The sequence below is a fragment of the Nyctibius grandis genome, chromosome 4, assembly GCF_013368605.1.
Source record: "Nyctibius grandis isolate bNycGra1 chromosome 4, bNycGra1.pri, whole genome shotgun sequence".
Taxonomy (NCBI): Eukaryota; Metazoa; Chordata; class Aves; order Nyctibiiformes; family Nyctibiidae; genus Nyctibius; species Nyctibius grandis.
Genome location: NC_090661.1, coordinates 34,870,544 through 34,891,098, shown reverse-complemented (window position 1 = coordinate 34,891,098; position 20,555 = coordinate 34,870,544). Strand labels below are relative to the sequence as shown.

The window sequence follows — 20,555 nt, the reverse complement described above, 5'->3', positions numbered from 1 at the left end:
GCCTATCTGTTGTTGGTTTGTTTTTTTTTTAAATGTTGTGAAGTAACAGTGAGATAGAGCAAAGCTGGGGTGGAGGTGACTGGGGAAGAAAGACTGGATAAATATAGCTGTGTGGGAACTGCAGGAGAAAATTAACTTGTTTTCATGTCTGCCTCCTACCCCCTCACCACCCTTATTTCCACAGTGGCAACACTCCCTAACACCCTGAGTCAGCAACGCAATCTGGCACTCTTTCAAGCATTTTGCGCCATGAAGTATGCTATCTATGCTCTCTGTGTGAATTCACATAAGCATTCCAAGTGCAAAGATTGCGTACACAACCTTCTTGGTGACATCCCTGAAGACGCAACTTTTGGAGAACCGGCAGGTGACTGGCCATCTTTCTCAGGTTCACTGTGCTTCTCCATTTGCTGGGCTCTGAATTATCACTTAGTATTGGGAAAATGCTGCACCCTGTGTAGATGTGATGTTTTTATTCAGTGGGCTATGAATGCTTTGCAAACAAGTATAATGGCATTTCTTTGAGGTGTTGTTACCTTTATAATAATAGATAAGAATAAGCTACCTGCCTTGTTCTACAACATTTAAGGTAGTTGTATTAAAAATATAGTGCAAAAAGAAGGTGATATTAGATATAGGATGGTAGTGGCAGGGATGCTTTCGTAAGAGTTTATGATTTCCCAGAGCTAAAACTGATATAATGGCTAAAATGGGTGTAATCTGAGTTTGCACATCATTGCACAAGGTGATAATTGGCATTACTGAGAGGGAGGAGGCATGGTACCTTTTTAAATGTAAAATGTTGGACATATATTTACTTGATTTGTGGAGGAATGATCGACTCTGAGGTACTGGGACAGTTCTCTTTTCTGGGATTTTCTTAAAGGGCAAAGGTTGGAGGAAGGAACTCCTGGAAAACGTTGTAAATGTTCTCTATTTTTGGTTTTAATTTTACAGATTGCTCTTCAGTATTTCCTCAGTACCTTGTCAAGTGTCAGCAGTTCTTAAGGAGTGTTCCAGCTCCTCTGCGCCTGGAGGTTTTGGAGAACATCTTCTCCTTGCTTTTTGTTTCCTACAGTGACCTTCATACTGAGACTCTTCTGCCTGAGGACTATGCAGAGGATGATGATCTTGACAAAAAGAGTACTATTGTGAGTGTAGAAGGCAGTGCTAGTCGGCGGTCTTCCACCTCGGAAAGTCCACAGCGCCTAATAGAGGCTGAAAAGAAATTAGAGAGGCATCTGCTGGCTGCTCAGACAGTTCTCGCAGATACCAAAGATCTTAATGACTCAATGTTAGGTGTCAAAAGCTGTGAAACCTCTAGGCTGAGCTACCTGAATCTGAAACACTTCACCAGTGGTGTTACTGGATTTTTAGTGGATGATGTGGCCATGGATGCCTTCCTCACATTGCTTCTCAACCATCTGGAAGAAATTCAGAGTTCTCTCCCGTGGGACTCCAGTAATGTGCTTCGTGAAGAGCTGGAGCTTGTCGAGTGCTTGAATCTTTCTGCAAGCAGAGATGTTTTTGGAAGTCGTGTGTTACAGTTTTCCAAATACCTTTCTGAAGCTCACTGGCGATACAAGGTGGTGATGAGTAACAGAAATGCAGGTAGGCTTTGTATTTGGCACTTTGATATATCAATGCTGTTCTATTACAGCTGTCCAGGCAGTGCTCTCAAAACTAAATTCCCTGAGCATCTTACTGAGGGTGCACATTTTGGCAGATATTAGGAGAGTGACTAGTTGGAGATCACTTGGTTCTTGCACCATTCTCCAATAGGAGTGATCTCTATTCTAATCGGAAGGTTTGGGTTTTCTTTTTCTTTTTCTCCCCTGCTTTGTGGACACGCTACTTCATTTCGCCCGTCTTTCTCCTGCCCCTTTGTCACAAGTTATATTGACAGTGCAGTGATATGAAGGGACATGGTGGTGCGTGGTCCATGCAAGCCAGATAGACTCATCTCATTCATGGAAAAAGTGTTGATTTAGCCTAGTCTGGAAACATGTTAGGAACATGTATCAGAGGAAGTTAGATTATCTGGGATGCAGACCACTCCTTAGGAGTAGCTAGAACAACACACTCAGGAACATATTTCCCACTCTTCTCCATATCGTATAACTTATTAGCCCAGCTACGATCATATTTCTGCTTGTATCATAGTGCGGCTTATTGTGTATCTCAGACCATGCGGAGTCCATGTCCCAAGAAAGACTGGGCAGTATGGATCTTAAATGTTCCAAGTTTCCAAACTTGTGTTTGACTGTTTCTCAAGTCTCCCCTTATAAAGGAGGGGATGTGATGGGGCTTATGTCTGAGTAGGCAGCCCTCAATGTTTTTATTGGACAGGCAGCAGCTTTCTGTGGGATTCTGTACTTTTGAGTCCTGACTTTTGACAAATGATGACAACTATTTGGGGAACATCTTTCAGGGATGCATATCTCTTGGATTTTCTGTCTCAAGGGCTGGCACCCCCATTACTTGCTCACTTCCAGAATTGTTGACTGGCTCAGGGTTCATATTACCCTGCATTACTGAAGAACTCAGTTGTTTCGGCAAAACCTTAATGACAAATCAAACTCTCTCTTTTACTATTTTAATTCTTATTCTTTTCGCCTTGTTTCTGACTGCTCATGTACTTGGACTATACCTGTTTTTCTGTATAGTTAGAATTGTAGAATCATTTAGGTTGGAAAAGACCCTTAGCACTCATCAGAGTTGAGTAGGAGGTATAGTACATTCTAAGCAACATTGGATGTGGATGTGAAAAACACAGTATTAGTTGAATTGCATCAAAATTGCTTCAAGGTGCTGGTTTAAACTTTACTGCAGAAGACCTCTTAGCGGAGATCAACTGTGTTTCGTTTGGAGATTTGCCATCATAGCTCTACCTACGTAGATGTGCTGATAGATTCTTTAAGGTAGACAAATAACTGTTTATGGCCTGTCTAGCTATTTGGTTATGTTTTTGCTTAAATGTTTCACAGAACATCAGCTCGCAGCTTCCAGGAGATACTGCTCTTTAATCAGGTGCTCCAGCCTTAAGAAACGAAGTAGATCTCAAAGGTACAAGACAGGTGGGTTGAAAAAGTGACTTGGAGAAGACATCTTTGAAACGTGCATAGTTTTACTGAGCTCATAGCTGAATACAATTAGATTTAATGGACTAGGAGTAGAGAACTAGACTGATTTCCTTTAGTTTTCTAACTGGTTTGAAGTGTCTTAGTCCAGTTCCACTTGGATTGCGGTTGTTTTCCTAAAGCTCACTTGCACAAATAAAAGATAATTAATTTTAAATTCAGGTAAGAAAATAGCTTCTTTCATACATAGTCTGATTTGGGGCAGGGGAGAGCTTTGCAACTACAGTACCAATTCTTCCCTTTCTCCACTATATCCAATGACTGGTATATATTCATTCCTATCACAATAGTATCTAGGATGTGAATTTACAGGAATTTGTGGCTTGAACTGGCAGCCTTAGGAGAAAGTTGGGTTCCTCACCCCTTTTCTATTTAGCCTTTAAAAGGTATGTCTGGTTTTGGGGTGAGATGTTCCAAAACAAGAAGCTTTAAAGTATCTGACATGAGTCACTGATGCGCTACCCCAACATAGTCTCTGGCCAAGCGTTTTCTTCAAATCAGCAGTTTTTGCATTTACCATAGCCATCAGTGATGGCTCATTTGTGAGATACTCTTGAAGATCTCTTGCGGTTGCCTGATCTGTTATTTGCAGTAAGTTCTAATTACCTTGTCTAGAAAAAGTGCATTTAATGTGCTGGTTTTGATTTGTTTCCATTTTAGATGGGAAAGAGGGAACTTCCAGTCCATCATTAGAAAGTACAAGTAGCGAGCTAAGCACCAGTACCTCAGGTATTAAGCCACAAAAGTAGTATTTCTTTGTCTTGTCAATGTGCATGATGAAGTATTTACTTGACTAATTAATGTGAATTACTGCTCTATGCAGGGCAGAATTAGAACTTTTCACTTCTCAGAGCTCCTATTTTTGGCTGACTTTTTTCTCATTAGAATAGTATTCTGGAATAAGAAAATTAGATTTTTTTTGTATTTCTGACTTGCGGGAAACAGTATGCAATGTAGTGATGTGCGAACCATCATAAAAGCTAATAGACTGGTAGGCATGCTAAAAAGATTTAATGATTTAGCATGCTTAGGCATGCTAAATTGATTTAATAGGTCCAATTCTTAAGACTTCTCCCTTTATCCATATTGGACCAGTGCCCTAGCATTGTGTCCACATTATGTAGCTGCCAAACAGTGTGACATTTGGATGAGATCCAAACTGAAAGTTCTGACCAAATAGTGAAATATTAAGAGAATTTTTAACGAGATGTTTATGTTGACCTCTTTACCCTAAAACTTCCTTGTGACTCTGCTCCTATATTTTTGTATTAAATATGTGAAGTACTGTTAATCTGATAATTGGCTGTTATCCGCTGAAATGTGTTTTCCATAATAGCATACTGATTAATTCCATTGTCTTGCAGAGGGAAGTACCAGTAATGTATCTGGCTCGAGTGACTTGGAAAGCAGGGTGAGACCACAGCAGCAAAACCCCCTCATTCCTATGATGCTTTCGCCACCAGAATCACTATTAGTTTCTTGTGTTTTGAGAGGAAACTTCGTAGAAGCCCATCAGGTAAATGAGTTGCACGTATTTTGTGCAATTAAAAATCTAATTTGGTATTGACATTTGTGGTTGTGGTAGCTGATGAAATTCCTGCTCCTTCTGCATTAGCAAGCATAGGGCTGAAGTGTCTGCACTCCAGGTGAAAGGGTCACTTCAGAAGTAGAAGCAAGTGAAAGGAACAAAGATATTCCAAACCAACCTCCCAAGGAACCTTTTTTTTTTTTTGCCTTGTTACATAAAAATGCCTTCTCTAAATCTGGGTTTTCGAAGCATGGAAATGTTTGATCAGAGCTGGCCAAGCTTAGTGTTTCAGCTGAATGTGAACAGGAAGAGCTCACGTGAAGCCTCATGAGGAAGCAGCATCTGAACTGCTTGCTTTAGTCAGTGAATCAAAACCATGACAATCCTGCCAAGCTTACATCTTGGCAGGAACATGCAAATGTGTTCTGTACTCAAAGTAGAGCCAAGGTGGTGATTACATTTATTTGAAGGAGGTATGTTTTGAGGCTAAATTCATAGTACTGAAAATAGGCAGAAAGACTTGAAATAGACAGTCTGCACATATGTAGTTCTTTGCTCCCTCACAGCTGTGCATACCTTTCCTCTATGTCGCTTTTGGGCTGATGCTCTGAAAAAACATCTTGAGATGCATCTGTGATTGGATCCTCCGCAAAAAACAGTGACCTGGCTGAGTTTCATGTAGCAATATCGGAGGAGTTAATATCATTTAAGCATTACATTAGCAGCAGGTTACTGCTCAACTCATTAGTTCTGTTTAACGTCAAGCATGCCACTTCATCTTTTCCCTGCTTACAGGGCCAAAAGAAGCATTTTGTTTTGCTTTGTTACTTTGAATTTCAGTATCACTGATGATAAAAAATTCAAGCGTGGTTTATGTTCTGTTGGTTTGATAATAGGAACTTGCACAGCTGTGCTTATCTGCTCTTTGTTTAAATTTCTAGAAGGTATTCCTTGCTGAATAAGAATTTGTTTAAAATAGTTTACTTTGGATGCCCAACTTGATAGATTTCTCTCATTATGTAGCGTATTGAAATCATGAAGAGTCGTTCTGAAATGTGTGGTTTGCGAAAATTAATTCAATTCTAGCCTTGCAGCAAATAATGGCTGAGTTTATAAAAATAGTTGAAAAATGTCTCTAAGGTCGTATTTTTCAGGCACTTAAAACTCTCTAGGAAAAAACCCCACTATTTCAGCCTTCTGTGTCTGTGAAGGCATTTTTCAGTTAAAGTATCTGTTTTATTTTATTCCCTCATCTCCTCTAAAAACCCCAAAGCTCTTTGACCTTTGGAAACATCTTTTGACATGCTCTGTAATTACATCTATTATTTGTGAAAGGTGGCTTTGATGTTCAATCTGGATACTTCACCTTGCTATGGTGAATTGGTTTTCATGGAGCGCTACCAAGAGGCAGTACGAGAAATGGCAAGAGTGGAGCACAGTATTGAGAATCAAGCGTCAGATGGCACTGGAGGCATCAGAAAATCTGGCAGTGGCCGTTCGACCCTGCAAGCTATTGGAAATGCAGCAGCAGCTGGTAAGGACTAGGTTTTTTGAGTTCTTCTCATAAAAGGTGAGGGAGAAGTGGAAAACACGAGAAAGCAATTTGAATACCATCATAATGAACGCAACAATTGTTCAGAAGAGTAAGTAGTGGCTCTTTGACTTTAAAGGAGGCTAAGAATGCTGAAATTTGCTATTGATGCCCAATTAGTTTTATCCATTCTGCAGTAATTGGTCCATGAAGCAGGCCACCTATTGAATTATTTTCCTACAGGATTAGAGAGTAATTATCCATGACAGGATCTGAGATAAATATGCTGTTTAATTAGCGATTGTGTGTTTTGCTGATGTGTGTAGGTATGGTATTTTATTCCATCTCGGATGTTACTGATAAATTGCTTGCAACTTCTGGAAGTCTTGCCCCTACTCTCCAAGAAAACTTCTGGATCAGCAACATCCAGCTGGAGCATAATGATCCTCTGTGGGAAGTCCTTGAGAACCTCAGTCCTTCAGCAATGGCAGCATTTGACCTAGCTTGTACTCAGTGCCATCTTTGGAAGACATGCAAACAGCTTTTGGAAACAGCAGAAAGAAGACTGTACAACAGCCTTGAAACTCGGGGTAGGCTTTTGATTTTTGTCTTTATCAACATCGGCCTGGGAGCGGAAAATGCATCTCTATGTGTGTTGTTTATGCTAACACCCAAGTCTTAATTAAATCTTAATTTTTAACTTTCGTGTTAGTTTCTCCTTTATCCACTCCTAACTTTTATTTTGTCCTCGTTTGCACAATGACTTTTCCAGGCCACCTATCTGACTTTGTTTTACTGCGCTCTGAAGGTGTAAAGGGCTTCCCAGCAGTTCTCCAGCAAATAAGTAGAATTCTCAACTATTCCTGCACATCACAAGGGCAATCCAAGCCAGGTAGTATGCTTTGCTGTTAAGATTTTCTGTTGAAATGTGCTTAAATCAAATTTTTGCCTTCTGTTGCAATGGAAAATCTGAACTTCCTGCTTTTTAGCTTAGTATTTAAAACAAAAAGGGGGGGGGCAAGCTCAATTCTAAATAAACTGAAACACTTTGAATTTGGCAAACTAGTTGTATTATAATACAGTTTGGGTTCTGTGTAGCTTTTTGTGTGCAAAAATATTTCTGTCTTTGTTATAGTTGCTGTTTCTTTCTCCCTCTTTGTAGAGGTCTCAGATGAGAAAATAGGGAGTCATTTTCGATGCAGTATTGTAGACCTTCTGCAAGCTTGCTACCCTGCCTTGACTGAAGAAAGTATTACTAATGAAATTGTTTTATCAGAAAATCTGGATCAAATCCTAAAAGCACTGACATGTGTTGAACATTATGTGGGTGAGTTATTTTTGTGATTGTGGAGACTGACAAATGGATCTGTATTTTTGTTTTGACCTGTCCAGACAACTGTAAATCTAGTAGTAATGTCCTTTGACATATGCATAAATATGTATTTTTAAATTATAAATGCAAAGTGTAAAATTTGTCTGTAATTCTTATATTCTGAGCACTTGTTTTCAGAGCTAAAATTGTGAACTTGCCAGAGAAGAAAGGAGAATATCAATGAATACAATTGAGGTTATTATTTGTCTTGTTTTTCTTCAGTCCTAACAAGGAATTCTTTAAGTGTATTTTAACCTGACAACTTCTAGATGATTAGGTGTATCCTTACTGTTGCCTTTTTTTTTTTGACAAAAAGGAGATAAACTTGTAAAACTGTGGTAACATAATAATACCTTCCAGTTTTCATAGGGCTGTCATAAAAAGTCTCATCCTTTTCTGAAGAAGTCTTCCACAGTTGCCTTTTCTCAGAGCTGTCTTCATTATATAGCACTGGGGTGTTTTCTTATGAGATTTTTTTTTCATTCATTCACCAAATTTCTAAATGGCATGTAGGTGTTTGTAAAATATTTGAAGATATTTGTATGGTTAATGAGTAAAAATTTAGGAGAGCTCTAAGGGCTGAACGTTATGGAGCACAAGGACTGGTCAACACCTGTCTGTTAGAATAAGCTTATGTGTTAATGACACACAACTAGATATATTTTAGGCCTGCCTTAATATATTTCTAATTTGTTGTAGGCATGGTTAACGATTTAGATGAACCATTGATTTATTCTGCTTTGAAAATTTTTCTTGCTTTCAATAAAATTATAATGCCCAGACTGAGATCTGTAACTACGGAGAGGAAATTAGACAAAAGCATTTGTCTGTCTTTCTCTCTTCCCCCCCCCCCCCCCCCCCCCCCCTTTTTTTTTTTCTTTTGCCCTCTGCCTCTTCCTTTTTGGCATTTAATACTTACCTGAATCTTGGATGTATGTCTGTTCCCTTAAACCAGACTCTAAAGGGAGCCTGCTTGGGACCTTGGTGGAGCAGGCCTCTCTGAAACCTGTGGAGCTGGAGAAGCACCTGGTTTGGAATGAAAGACAGCTCCTGCTGAGGACTCTTGACCAACATGTCCAAACCATGCCTGAGAGCAACACACAGACAAACTTTGTGAAGGCCTTCTTTGACTACATCGCTACACTGGCTGCCATTGTGTTACGAAGCCTGAATGCAGAGCTAGGTAAGGGGTTTCCGCTGGGAGGTCTGAGCTTAGGTGAAGATACCCAGACTGTGTAGTCTGCCCTGATTCTGGAAAGTAATCGTGCAAAAATGGTTCATTTACAAACGTGCCTGCTACCTGCGCATGGTCAGATCTTTTGATTTCAACTGATTATTGCACTGCTTTTTTTTATTGTATTTCTTAACATCTCAGCCACCATATCTCAGCTAAGATAAAAATAGCTTATGTCAGTAGGAAAACAAGAACAGAAATGTTAACTACTGACCCAGATTCTGCACTTCATTTAGACAAAACAAACAACCCATGACCTCCAGAAATTCTGATTGCTACCCTGTAAGGCGAGATTGATTTTTTGCATCCAGTGGATCTGCATGCTGTGTATTTTTCAGCTCCCTTAGAGGCAATCAGTGCCCTGCTGCTCCACAGGCATAATACAAGAGTGTGTAGAAAGCTGTGCAGAGGTAACCAGGAAGATTTTTTTCATAGAATCAGCAGATGTTGGTGGTCCATGAAAAGAAATGCACCATCAGCACATAAAGCTGTCAGAAAAACAGAACAACTCACTGTGCTAGGAGAAAAAACACTTGTCTGTTTTAAAGTTGACACTAATTGAGCTGCACTAATGTAAAATACCACAGTACTGATTTCAGAGAATACCTTTCTAAGAGGATAAAAAAGAAGGGCAAAATATGTTTTCAGACATTTCAGCTGGTTTAGCTCAGGTTACTACCATGCCAACTATAACTTCTGTATGGACATGATTCAGTCCTCATTGACTAACTGCCAAAGCCAAAAAAAAAATACACAATATTTAAGGGCTGGGAGAGTTTTGGGGAAATTTTATTGTACTGGCAGATAAAAGGAAAAGGTAAACTTATGAGAATATGTTCAGAATTACTCAACATAACTCAGTAGTGGATACAAAGGCTTTTCAGCAATACTGGCCAGGGTTTCACTTGTTTTGTAAAAGTAGCTCTACGTCTGTGAGTTCCCTCTGCTTTTGCTCACTTTGACTTGAATAGAGCATGGACTCATTAATCTATATCCAGAGACTACTTAGAAACCAATACTGCACATTTTGTCGCTCACCACAAATACATGTTTTGATGAAAGTTTGAAGTAAAGTTGCTAAACTGTTTGAGCCTAGATCTGACTTAAAGGCTAAAGACTCTCTACTCTGCCTGTTTTTAGTAATAGGTCCACTAAAATGTGAGCTAGTGATGGGTGTATCATAATCACAAATACCTTGCAATTTACTTTGGATTTTACCACACTAATGTGGACGTTGGACCTTTGTGTATTTAGTCAAAGAGATTTCAGACTCAAGCTCTTAAAATCTGTGTTCCTTAAAATAAGACTTGGTTGGTGTATTCGGCTAATGTGTTTGTGTTATAATAAATGTTTTGTTTTTTTTTTTTTTAAGATATATCTGCAGAAGTGAAAGTGGGGAACCCTTTCATACTGTTACAGCAGAGTCCATCTCAGCTACTCTCCCAACTTGTGTTTGAGAGACAGGTTCACCCTGACAGGTTAGTGCTTTTTACATTATACTTTTCTAGGTTATTTTGGTGTTGGTGACTTTGGACCTCAGCCAGGATTGAATTCTTCTCTGGCTGCTTTGTACAGGTAGTACAGCCTGCTGCGTCCCACCAGCAGATCACTTAATGCTGCAAAGATTAGTGTGCAGGGAGAAGCTTAGTCAGTGGCTTCTCTACCAACCTGAAGATTTTTAATAGGGAAAACTGTGGCTCTGTATTTTTAACAGTTACTGTCTGTTGTGAAGAAAGAGTGCATTTACATGTATTTTTTTCAATTGACTGTGTGACAGTTCAGAGCAGTGGACTTGCAATTTAGCAAGGTAGTAATATAAATTGACCAGTAGGGCTTATTAAAAATACAGCTGGACATGGCTGTTGCCCTGGTCAATAGGTAAACTGGGTAATGTCCTTCTGTCCTGGTTTCAGCTGGTATAGAGCTAATTTTCTTTTTAGTAGCTACAATAGCGCTATGTTTTGGATTTAGTATGGGATTTGATATGAGAAGAATGTTGATAATACACTGATGTTTTTAGTTGTTGCTAAGAAATCAAGGACTTTTCAACTTCCCATGCTTTGCTAGTGTGCGGGTGCACAAGAAGCCGGGAGGGAGCACAGCCAGAGCAATGGACCCAAACTGGCCAATGGGATATTCCATATCATCCAACATCATGCCCAGTATATAGATGAGGGTTGGCCGGGAAGCTGGCTCTCTCTCTCTCTTCCAGGATTGCAGTTCTAGGATTTTCTGTCCTCTGGGGTGGCGAGCCGGGAAATGGCTGGGCATTGGTCAGTGGGTGGTGAGCAGTTGCAGTGTGCATCATTTGTTTGTATATTATGTATATTTTTTTAATTTTAATTGTTAAATTGTTTTTATGTCAACCCACGAGTCTATCTACCTTTATCTTTCTGATTCTCTCCCCCACTCCCTGGGGGGATGGGGGAGAGTGAGCGAGTGGCTGCGTGGTATTTAGTGGCCTGCCCGGTTAAAACCACGACACCTTCCATCACAAATTACTAAATTAGGGTGGCATGGAAAGTGTCTGATTTGACAAAGTAGCTCTTAAAAAAATGAGCACTAACAGTAAATCATTTTAGCATGTCACATTTAGATAAAAGTCAATGTTTGAGGAGTAAGTTCCTTTTCTTTAAAGGAATGGCAGCATAATCTCTGAATTATCAATGTCATGCTGTATATGGGTTTTTTTCATACTTTATGAACATAGGATATGTGCTCTTCCCCTGTATGTACCTGTGAAGAATATTAGGGGGCTTTTGTTCACAAAACATTTGGAAGATTTATGAAAATATGTAATCGTAAAGTACCTTTTACATGTGTTGGGTAAGCTGGTTCTGTTTTCAATCTTGCAGGCTTTCTTCTCTCTTGGCTAAAGAAGAATTGAACTTGAATGTGCAGCAAGTTATTGTTAACTGTTGCTGTGAACCACTGTCCTTGTGCAGTGCGAGGCAAAACAGCCAGGCAAAGTCTCTTCTGACAAACATCAGCAACTTAGCACACCAGTGTGCCTACGACTGCCTGCCAGATGTTGAAATACATATTCACAATTCTGTAGTGACCTCTGAGGATATCTCCACTCAGGCCCCATCCTCTGTGAATGACTTGAGCCAGCACACACTCACTGCTTCCTCCCTGGACTTCCTAAAGTCTCAATCGAAGCTAATGGCCACAGTGGCATGTCTAAGTGCATCTAATACACAGAAAATTCCCAAATCAAGTTTATCTTGGATGGAATTTCGGGGCAAACGGGAGGTGCCCTTAAGTTTGGAACAGATTTCCAGGGAGTGTGACGCATTGTTGAAGGAGTTCCCAATATTGGAACGATTTCTTCTTGCTAGGTTTGAGCCACTTGAGAATCGCCAAGAGGAAGGTGGCAGTTTGGCTACTGTCTTCTCTGGCAAGACATACATATCTCTGGTTCTCCTAGGACTGCATTCCACCACAGCTGTTAAAGTATTAATGGGAGTCTTTGAACAAGCTCTTGCTGCAAAGGATTGGGACAGAGCTCTGAAGGTCTTGGATCAGTACAGTCAGGATGTGGAGGAGCTGGTCAATGTGAAGGATGCTGTGCTGAGCTGTGCAGCTGCTGAAGGTAAGAAGGATTAAGTCAGCCTTTTTTCCCTTCATCTTTTTTCTTTTTTCTTTGTTTTTTAATGAAGAATACAGGCTGGATCAGGAGGTGGAAACTAAGGTAGTGGTCCTTGGACAAATCCAATGACAGAAACAGTTCCCTTCCCTTCCTTCATCCTAAATTTGCTTTCTCTGATGGTGTAGTTTCTGCTTTACAAATGTGCAAATCCTGACCAGTTTAGTACAAGAGAACTGGAATGCATCTGTGGTGTTATTTGCATGTGAAGAGCTGAATACATCGGGAGACATTAATCTTAGTACTGTTAAGAGAACATCTCTTACAGCAGTGTCATTGTCATACATGGATGATGTATGCTGTGAAAGGATGTCCAGTGCTAACTTTGGTTACTTCCTGAGAATCTGATGCTTGGGATGAGTCCAGCATAGATTTTTCAGCACTGTACTGTTTTTTTTTGTTCTTTTGGTGATGGCGATCCAGTGAGGATGAGGGTGTTTTTATTTTCCAAATTATAGAAACTGAGTTTCAAACTAGTGGTTTGTTTCCTCCACAGATAAGGATGGTTGGCAATACTTGTTCCCAGTAAAAAATGCAACGTTGAGAAGTAGGCTGGCCCTGCGCTGTCTGGACAAATGGCCCCTTGATGCCTGTTTGGAAATCCTAGTTTATTGCATTTCTGATTTGGGCATAACTGATGAACTAAAAGCTTGTCTGCAGAGCAGGAAGAAAGAACTTCAGGTTTATCAAAAGGTACAAAGTCATTCTTTAAGTAACCAGTAAGATGAAATAGGCAGCAGGGGGCAAATATGCTTGCCCTTTGAAAAAATTTTAGCTCTTGATTCTTTTTTCATCATAATAGCTTTTCAAGTCTTTAATCCAAAAAAGTTCATGTGTTTTCAGTGGTGTAGTATCCAATTAACACTCTGCTTCCATCTTTTGTAACTTTCCCACTCTCCTATTAGCATTCAGGTCTGCAAACACAATTAGACAAAAACATTTGTGTGAGGCTGCTTTTTTGCAAAGTATTTGTTTTTCATTTCTGTGCAAACACCAGAGCATCTAGAAGCTTTCTATGGCAATTCACCATTTTGTAAGCTTGAGAGGTGTAGGTGTACCTAGGCATGGTGTACAAGACTAATGGTCCAATAAGTGTGTTTGTATTGCAGTCAGTTTTTCTAACTGCAGGGTAGTGCAGATACCCAAGTTAAGTCAGACTTGCTGGCCTGGAGTTCAGCACAGACTGAAAAACCAAACAGAGCAAAAAAAGGAGTCACAAATCGCTGCTGAGCTCTGTCTGGTGGTGGTTCTGCTAACTGACAGCTCAGTTGTCTGTTAGTGCCAGCAATGTCTGCAGTATACATGTACCTTTTAATCCATAATTATTGCCATCTAGTCTTTTAAAAACCTTCCCTTATATATGTGCTTTGTAGACTCATACCTCTGAGAAAATTGCGTAGTCTTTTTTGGAATGCAAGTGCATTGCATCATCCCAGAAAAGGAAAAGGGCTAGAGATAAATGTGGGTCTCCTTTTTGACTTTTTTCTTTATATGATGTGACTCTTGGTGTGATCAGCTCAGCTCTTTTCTGAGACTTAATGATTGTTGTAGATAAAGCTTTTAAAATTTGTGCTACCCTAATATTAACTTTTCCAGATTTTGAATGTGCAAAATGAACCATTGTGGAATGACTGGCAGGATCTGAAAAAAGCCTGCACTGATGACCCTCAGGCCGTCATGAATATCATTCTGAAAGCAAAGGTTAGGCATAGTCGTGTGAATTTTGTTGAAATAGAATGCATTAAACTTTGAATAGATAAATTTGTTGAAATAGCATCTTAAAACACCAATCAATAGAGACTACCTTGGGAGGAAGGATTCCTTTACTCGGTTCTGTGCTACAGAAACAAATACAGATCTGTGTTTAATGTGAAGATTTACATGTATTTAGTAATCCTTAAGTTTAAGTTATAACTCTTTCTCTGAGATAGAACCTCTTCTTTTCTCTTAGAATTTTGAAGACTTAAATAGCATGGCTTTTGGCATAATACAGATTTGATTATTATATAAGTAGTAATACTGTAGATCTGTCTGGCTTTAAAAGTGTCTCTCTAAAAAGCCAAATCACTTACTGTGAGTTGAGAAAGTATTCTCAATGCAGGCTGTGACTCTGACAAAATTGACTATAATCTTCTTCCCCTTGTCAGTGTGCTATTTACTTTTTGCATGTGGGAGAAGAGTCTAAGCTACAGAATTTCTTGAGAAGTTGATCAGAACTTTGGGAGAAACAACTGTATCAGAGACGGTAGAGTTTGTCTGTCTTTCATTTTTTAATTTTTACTCTTTTTTTTTTTTTTAATTCTTTAGGACTATGAGTTGTGTGAGGAGTGGGGGCACTTGTATCCTGTCCCAAGAGAAGACTTAATCAGCCTTCACCGTGAGCACCTTCTCCACTTACTGGCGATGGGAGATACGGAAAAAGCATTGCAGGTAATAGCAGGACCCTTTCAGCCTTACATCCATAGGTCAAATAAGTTGAGAACTGTTTCCTTTGCCACCTTCATGTGCGTTTTAATGGCCTTTTTGGTTCCTCCCTTAAGAGATGCTATTTGCTTAGATATGCTTTCAGGATCCTGGCTCTCCCGTGTTCCACGTAAGTGAAAATCCAGTTTGGCAATCTAGTTGTTGGACCTAACAGCATAAATGTCACTTACATGGAAATACAAGGCCCCTTTTAGTTGAAAAATCAAAATGAAGCATTTCTGTACTGCTTAAGCAGAAGAACCAGAAGTGAAACTAGTAACAGGAATTGGTCAGTTGTGCTTCAGTGCCCAAATTACTGGAGTGAATTCTTCTGAGTTTGATAATTATGGAGCTGTTGCTAATAACAGAGTGTAAAATAAAGTGTAGGCTCTTTCATACTATGTAGCTTTGAAAATATTCTGGAAGCAAAGGGGAGCCTTCTCATCACTACACCTTCTGTCCCATTTCTTGCTTAATTTTTTGCTTGCTTTAATTTTTAAAATATTTTGATTAATAAATGGACCCAATAGGCAATGAGTAGTCTGTGAATGGATTATCTAAAAGATCCTTATATATGTAAGACACTTGTGCAAGTTAATTTGCTTGCTGGACCATTGTAGGGCAATAATCTGTCTTGGACTTGCCTGTTACAAAGGCTAATTTCCAGGAATGTAGTAGGGATTCACTGTATTTTGTTTGTATTTGTAGCTGTTACAAAGAATTGAAGACCCTGGTATTTGCCTTGCCATCAGTGAACAGTCCCTTGATCAGCATCCAGACTTGGCAGCCTCTCACTTCTTGGCTGATTACCTCACAGCTCACTTCTATGCGAATCTGACAACAGCACGCTGTAATGAAATCCAGGCACTCTATATGGGATCAAAGGTGAGTCAAACTGCACTGTGGGCTTAATGGCAATATATAATTATATAAGTAATTTTATAATACATAATATACCCATAAAATGTAAAGTCTGTAGGATTTACCAGAGCATTCTCACCATATCCGGTCTAAGATCCTGAGTCTCAGGATCAAAGGAAGGGTGGAGATGGCAAAAACTTCTCTTTCCCTTCTCCATCTTTGCAGTTCCTGTATTATGAAGCGGTTCTAGCTCCCAATATGAACAGAGCAGTCTTATGTTTGAGCTGTAGGGAGTGGAGGAATGCACAAACTAAAAGGGAGGGGGAATAAAATAAAATTGTGGTGTTTATCAGGACAGTTGCTATCTTTGTCCCAGTGAAAAATAAAGCATCCTCACCTTATTCTCTATGTCAGAAACACCAGTGTCCTTCCTGTGTAGTAATATAAACAAACATATTCTCACCTCTTTAGTGGTCTTTGACACTTACGTGGCATGTTTCTCCCAAGTGCCTTCCAAAGGTAGACAGTATCACTCCTCTTGTTGGGTGGCTGTTGCCTTTGCAGAATTCATTCTGGGAATAGGTGCATTAACCAGTAGATTACCTTAGTCAAATGCATTATATGTAAAATGCAGTGCTTTTGATAATGGATATTTTGTTGTAGGACTACAAATAGCAGCTTGCTCCAGCGTGTGCCACCATAGTATTTTGCTGGGCTTTCTGCTTCCTTACTTGTCCCTTTTGAAGACATGATTCAATTTGGAAAGTGTCATATTAACTGTCCATCTTTATGAGGATTGCTCTTATTTTCTCCTCTTGATGCTTCCTCAAATGATGGAAGGATAAGGATTGGGCTAATGTTCTTTTTATCAGCTTATTTTGATAAGAGAATGTGCTCTACCCTGCTACAACGTACCTGTCACAGGGTCACAAAATGCTTTCCACTCTTCAGCTGCCTCTGAAGTGAGGCAGTGTTTTATAGAATGAGAAAGTGGAAGCTAAGTAATTTCTGCAAATCCACTCAGTAATTCTGTAATAGAAGTAGGAACAGGTCTGAGAAGTCCCACCTCCATTTTTTTGGCCTCTATATGTTATTCCATTCCCTGTATAAGCTACTGTGCTAGTTTCTTGTCTTTAATCTCACAGAAACACAGATTTGGAGGCGTATAATTTTAACATGCTTTTTTCTTTGTGTCTCAGGTGCTGCTGTCTCTGCCTGAGCTCTCCTGTCTTAACTACTTCCACCTCTCCTCCAGGCCACTGCTCATGCTGGAACAGCTCCTCATGAATATGAAGGTGGACTGGGTAGCTGTTGCTGTGCAGACACTGCAGCAGCTCTTAGCTGGACAGGACATTGGTTTTACTGTAGAAGACATTGACAGTTTGCTCTCCAAGTATGCAGAAAAAGCTCTCAACTTCCCTTTTGCATTAAAAGAGAAGAGATCAGGTGACTGGCTGTTTTTCACTTAGGAAAGAAGGGCAAATTTCCCCACAGAATCATTTCACCGATTGTACCACAACATTTTTAGACATATGCTTCCCGTCTCCCTCTAGCCCAGAACATGTTCCTAAAGTCTTTGCCTTTCTTGTAAGTAGAAGTTCTCAAGGACCAACAGCTTCAAAAGTTTCTCTGGCTTTCCTCTGTTGCTCCTTTTTGGGGTCTCTTTTCTTATCTGATATTGTTCAATTTTATTCCCTTCCTGTTTAAAGCAAAGTCACTGTCGACTTAAGCAGTTCTGAAACCTGCAGCCAACTGCATCTTACTGCAGATCAAATGGGGATTTAATCTTCTGTAGTCTTTCCTCCTACCAAGGTCCTGTTCCTTTTTTCATATAAAAGACTTTTAAACTTGTAGTTCTATTTAACATTCTCAGCACACCTCTCCTTTCTGGTTTTCTAGTCCCTTCTCATTCATGTTATCTTCTCCTGCATTTGGCTCTCTCCTTTCAGGGTTTTAGAACAGGAACAGCAGAGGGTGCTGCAGATCAAGTCCAATGCTTTTGTACTTTTTGCTGTACTAAAAGCGCATGGCATGTGTACCTATCTGTATTTATTCATAACTACATATATGGTACCAGCTTGCTGTATGCCAGTTTCAAAATGTTGACTTATTTTCATGATTTCAAGATGCAGCTCTTGCTAACATAAAAGCATCAGACTTACTTATCTTTTCCTGCCAAATGACCTCAAGCTTCGCCAGGAGAGCTTCAGGTTGGACATTAGGAAGAATTTCTTTTTGGAAAGGGTTATTAGACATTGGGATGGGCTGCCCAGGGAGGTGGTGGAGTCACCATCTCTGGATGTGTTTAAGAAAAGACTGGACATGGCACTTAGTGCCATGATCTAGTTGACATGGTGGTGGTGTCAGGGCAATGGTTGGACTTGATGATCCCTGAGGTCTCTTCCGACCTGGTTGATTCTGTGACCTATAACTTTGCGAGTATGTTCCTTCCACTGCAATGTGAAGTGTTTAATATTTGTCATGAGCATCTTATGTCAACTAATTGTTTTCACACCTGATACTTGTTCGCTGCTGTATTATTCCTGTGCCTGTCTGTAGTCCATTGGTTTGATAAGGATCCCTTTCTCTGTGTTTTAGGTCATTGAATTTTGTCTAGTTTTGCATTAATTTCTGTGACTAATTTTCATGAAAACATAATAATTTGTAGTTACATAGTTAGTCCCGTTACATAGCTAGTCTCATTTTGTGCTGACATCCTTACATACTCTGTGAATGGATTCCTCTAATCTTCATACAAACAGGTAGATTTATGACCGTTATTGTTACCTGATTTTTTTTTTCCTTCACTTTGTCCTAGATTCTCTGATACGTATCCAAGAAAGTTTCAATCAGGTATTGGAGTGTGAAGCGCTGTCTAAATCAGGATCATCGGAACTATCTCCTGTCAGCTTTACTGGTAAGGTTAAGACCTCAGTGCCATTTTCTTTCAACGTGTTCTTATTTGTTTTGTCCCCTCTGCATGTGTGTCCCACCGCTGAATAGTATCTTGGGTCACATTTAGTGCAGGTTAGTAGGTCTCTACAGTTGGGTGCTTTGGGCCCAATTAAATGAAAACTTAAAGGGAAACAAGAAGTGTATGGCTTTGTTTTGATTTTTGATAGGTATCTACAAAATGTCTGAAAAATCAGCACAAAACCTTTCCATTCCAGACCCTACAGGAAAAAACAAGCCCAAACAGACTGTAGGAACTGGAGTACATCTGCAGGAAAAAACCTACCTCTTTGCCATAGCTAAGTTGCTAGTGGGTTAATGGTGCTGCAGGTTAATCTTTCTGTGTCTTGACTTCTGTACTCTCTCTGATTGTATAGGCAGAGCTTGTCTGGAAGCCCATCATTGTGGTACTTCTCCCTGTCTTCCTGTTCTTTGCTCAGTAACTTCTTTTCTGCTGGATCTTAACTTTGGTTTTACAGTAGAGATCTCATCTGTATTTTTCTCATCATTCTTTTGGTCCTTGAATTTATTTTTTTTTCTAGGATCCCACTTGTGACCTGAGGGAAGTAGGACACCTTGTATTGTCTGAGAGGGCTCCTCTCACAGTCCTCAAACACAAATAAATAGAAACAAAATAACATAAGCCAAAACAACTGAAGAATATTTGTGGCTTAAAAACAACCACAAATCTTTCTGTAGGTTCTGTTCAGCATCTAATGCAAGAGATGCACTCTTTGGAGGATATGTATTGTGAGAGATGCACAGCCTGTACTCTCAGGGAATGACTAGCAAAGGATATCCTCAGACCTTCAAGGCTGGTGATTCTCAGCAAGTGATGGGCCTGAACTAGAGCTGCACAGTGATATCCTGATCTACAGTTTAAGGTGTCTGAACTGTTCTCTCATTCTGTATCCTGAACTGAAGACTCTGCTTGCTTTGTATACATGAAGTGACAGCAGCATCTTGGGTTGGACTGTGTAGCTCTTCAGTTTTTCTCATAATGGTCAGCTTAATATCTGTGTGTTGTTACAAAACTTGAATGCATTGTCCTCTGATGTTCCTTTGCAATCCAGTGTCTACTTGGATGGGTTAGCTTTATTGGAATGGAGTTTTTTTTCTTTTTTAGTTTGGTATTCATGTGCACAGAAGGTGGCTTGTAGGGCTGCAATGACATGTTGAACTTTTTAATTAGCCTGTAGTGTAACTGGCTCACATCATATAAACTAAAAGCCTATCTAATACTGTAAACTTGATTCAAAGAGTAATTCATTGGCAAGGTCAAAGATCCTGAAGGCCAAAGACTTAAAAACTCCTACCTCTTTGAATTGATTTCCCCACAGTAGATCGTAAAGGGGACCAGAATAGGGAGGGATGTGCTGTTGCTAGCCGTACCACACCTCTCGAGATAACAAAGAAAAGCCTCAGTCTTCAGGAATGTCAGCACTGGATATCCATAAGATTATATTTTATGCTATATCACTACTTCGTATCCATATACTGGGGTATATTTTTTCTTCTTCCTCTTAAGTCTGTGCTTATGATACAAGAACAGATGTTGACAAGTTGTCTTATACTGCTCTAATTGTTATGGTAAAAGTCTGTTAATAAAGTATGTACTCTTGCTTAGCAATATTGAAGTACTAGAATTTTAGAGTCTTACAATGTTAGCTTAAAGCATATATATTCCTTACACAACGTTATTCTGCCATGCCTGATTGAAAGATAATGGTAGTCTTGTTGTGAGCTAGAAAGATCTTATAGCCTCAGTAAGTCTGTAGTGTTTTCTGGTGTTCAAGACTCCATTAAACATCTTAAATCCCCTTCC

At 39.6% G+C, this 20,555-nt stretch overlaps 1 protein-coding gene across 1 annotated transcript in view; it reads left to right on the top strand.

The window, feature by feature from the left end:
* ZFYVE26 (zinc finger FYVE-type containing 26) overlaps nucleotides 1-20,555 on the top strand; it is a 55,750-nt gene that overhangs the window by 12,992 nt on the left and 22,203 nt on the right. Inside the window, exons 10-27 of the mRNA XM_068400164.1 lie at nucleotides 185-367; nucleotides 958-1,611; nucleotides 2,988-3,077; nucleotides 3,801-3,869; nucleotides 4,505-4,656; nucleotides 6,004-6,202; nucleotides 6,526-6,789; nucleotides 6,972-7,091; nucleotides 7,362-7,526; nucleotides 8,527-8,754; nucleotides 10,178-10,283; nucleotides 11,661-12,400; nucleotides 12,951-13,147; nucleotides 14,051-14,155; nucleotides 14,762-14,884; nucleotides 15,626-15,802; nucleotides 16,978-17,224; nucleotides 18,597-18,695. Of these exons, the coding sequence (XP_068256265.1) occupies nucleotides 185-367; nucleotides 958-1,611; nucleotides 2,988-3,077; nucleotides 3,801-3,869; nucleotides 4,505-4,656; nucleotides 6,004-6,202; nucleotides 6,526-6,789; nucleotides 6,972-7,091; nucleotides 7,362-7,526; nucleotides 8,527-8,754; nucleotides 10,178-10,283; nucleotides 11,661-12,400; nucleotides 12,951-13,147; nucleotides 14,051-14,155; nucleotides 14,762-14,884; nucleotides 15,626-15,802; nucleotides 16,978-17,224; nucleotides 18,597-18,695 (3,918 nt within the window). The remainder of the gene's footprint in view (nucleotides 1-184; nucleotides 368-957; nucleotides 1,612-2,987; nucleotides 3,078-3,800; nucleotides 3,870-4,504; nucleotides 4,657-6,003; nucleotides 6,203-6,525; nucleotides 6,790-6,971; nucleotides 7,092-7,361; nucleotides 7,527-8,526; nucleotides 8,755-10,177; nucleotides 10,284-11,660; nucleotides 12,401-12,950; nucleotides 13,148-14,050; nucleotides 14,156-14,761; nucleotides 14,885-15,625; nucleotides 15,803-16,977; nucleotides 17,225-18,596; nucleotides 18,696-20,555) is intronic.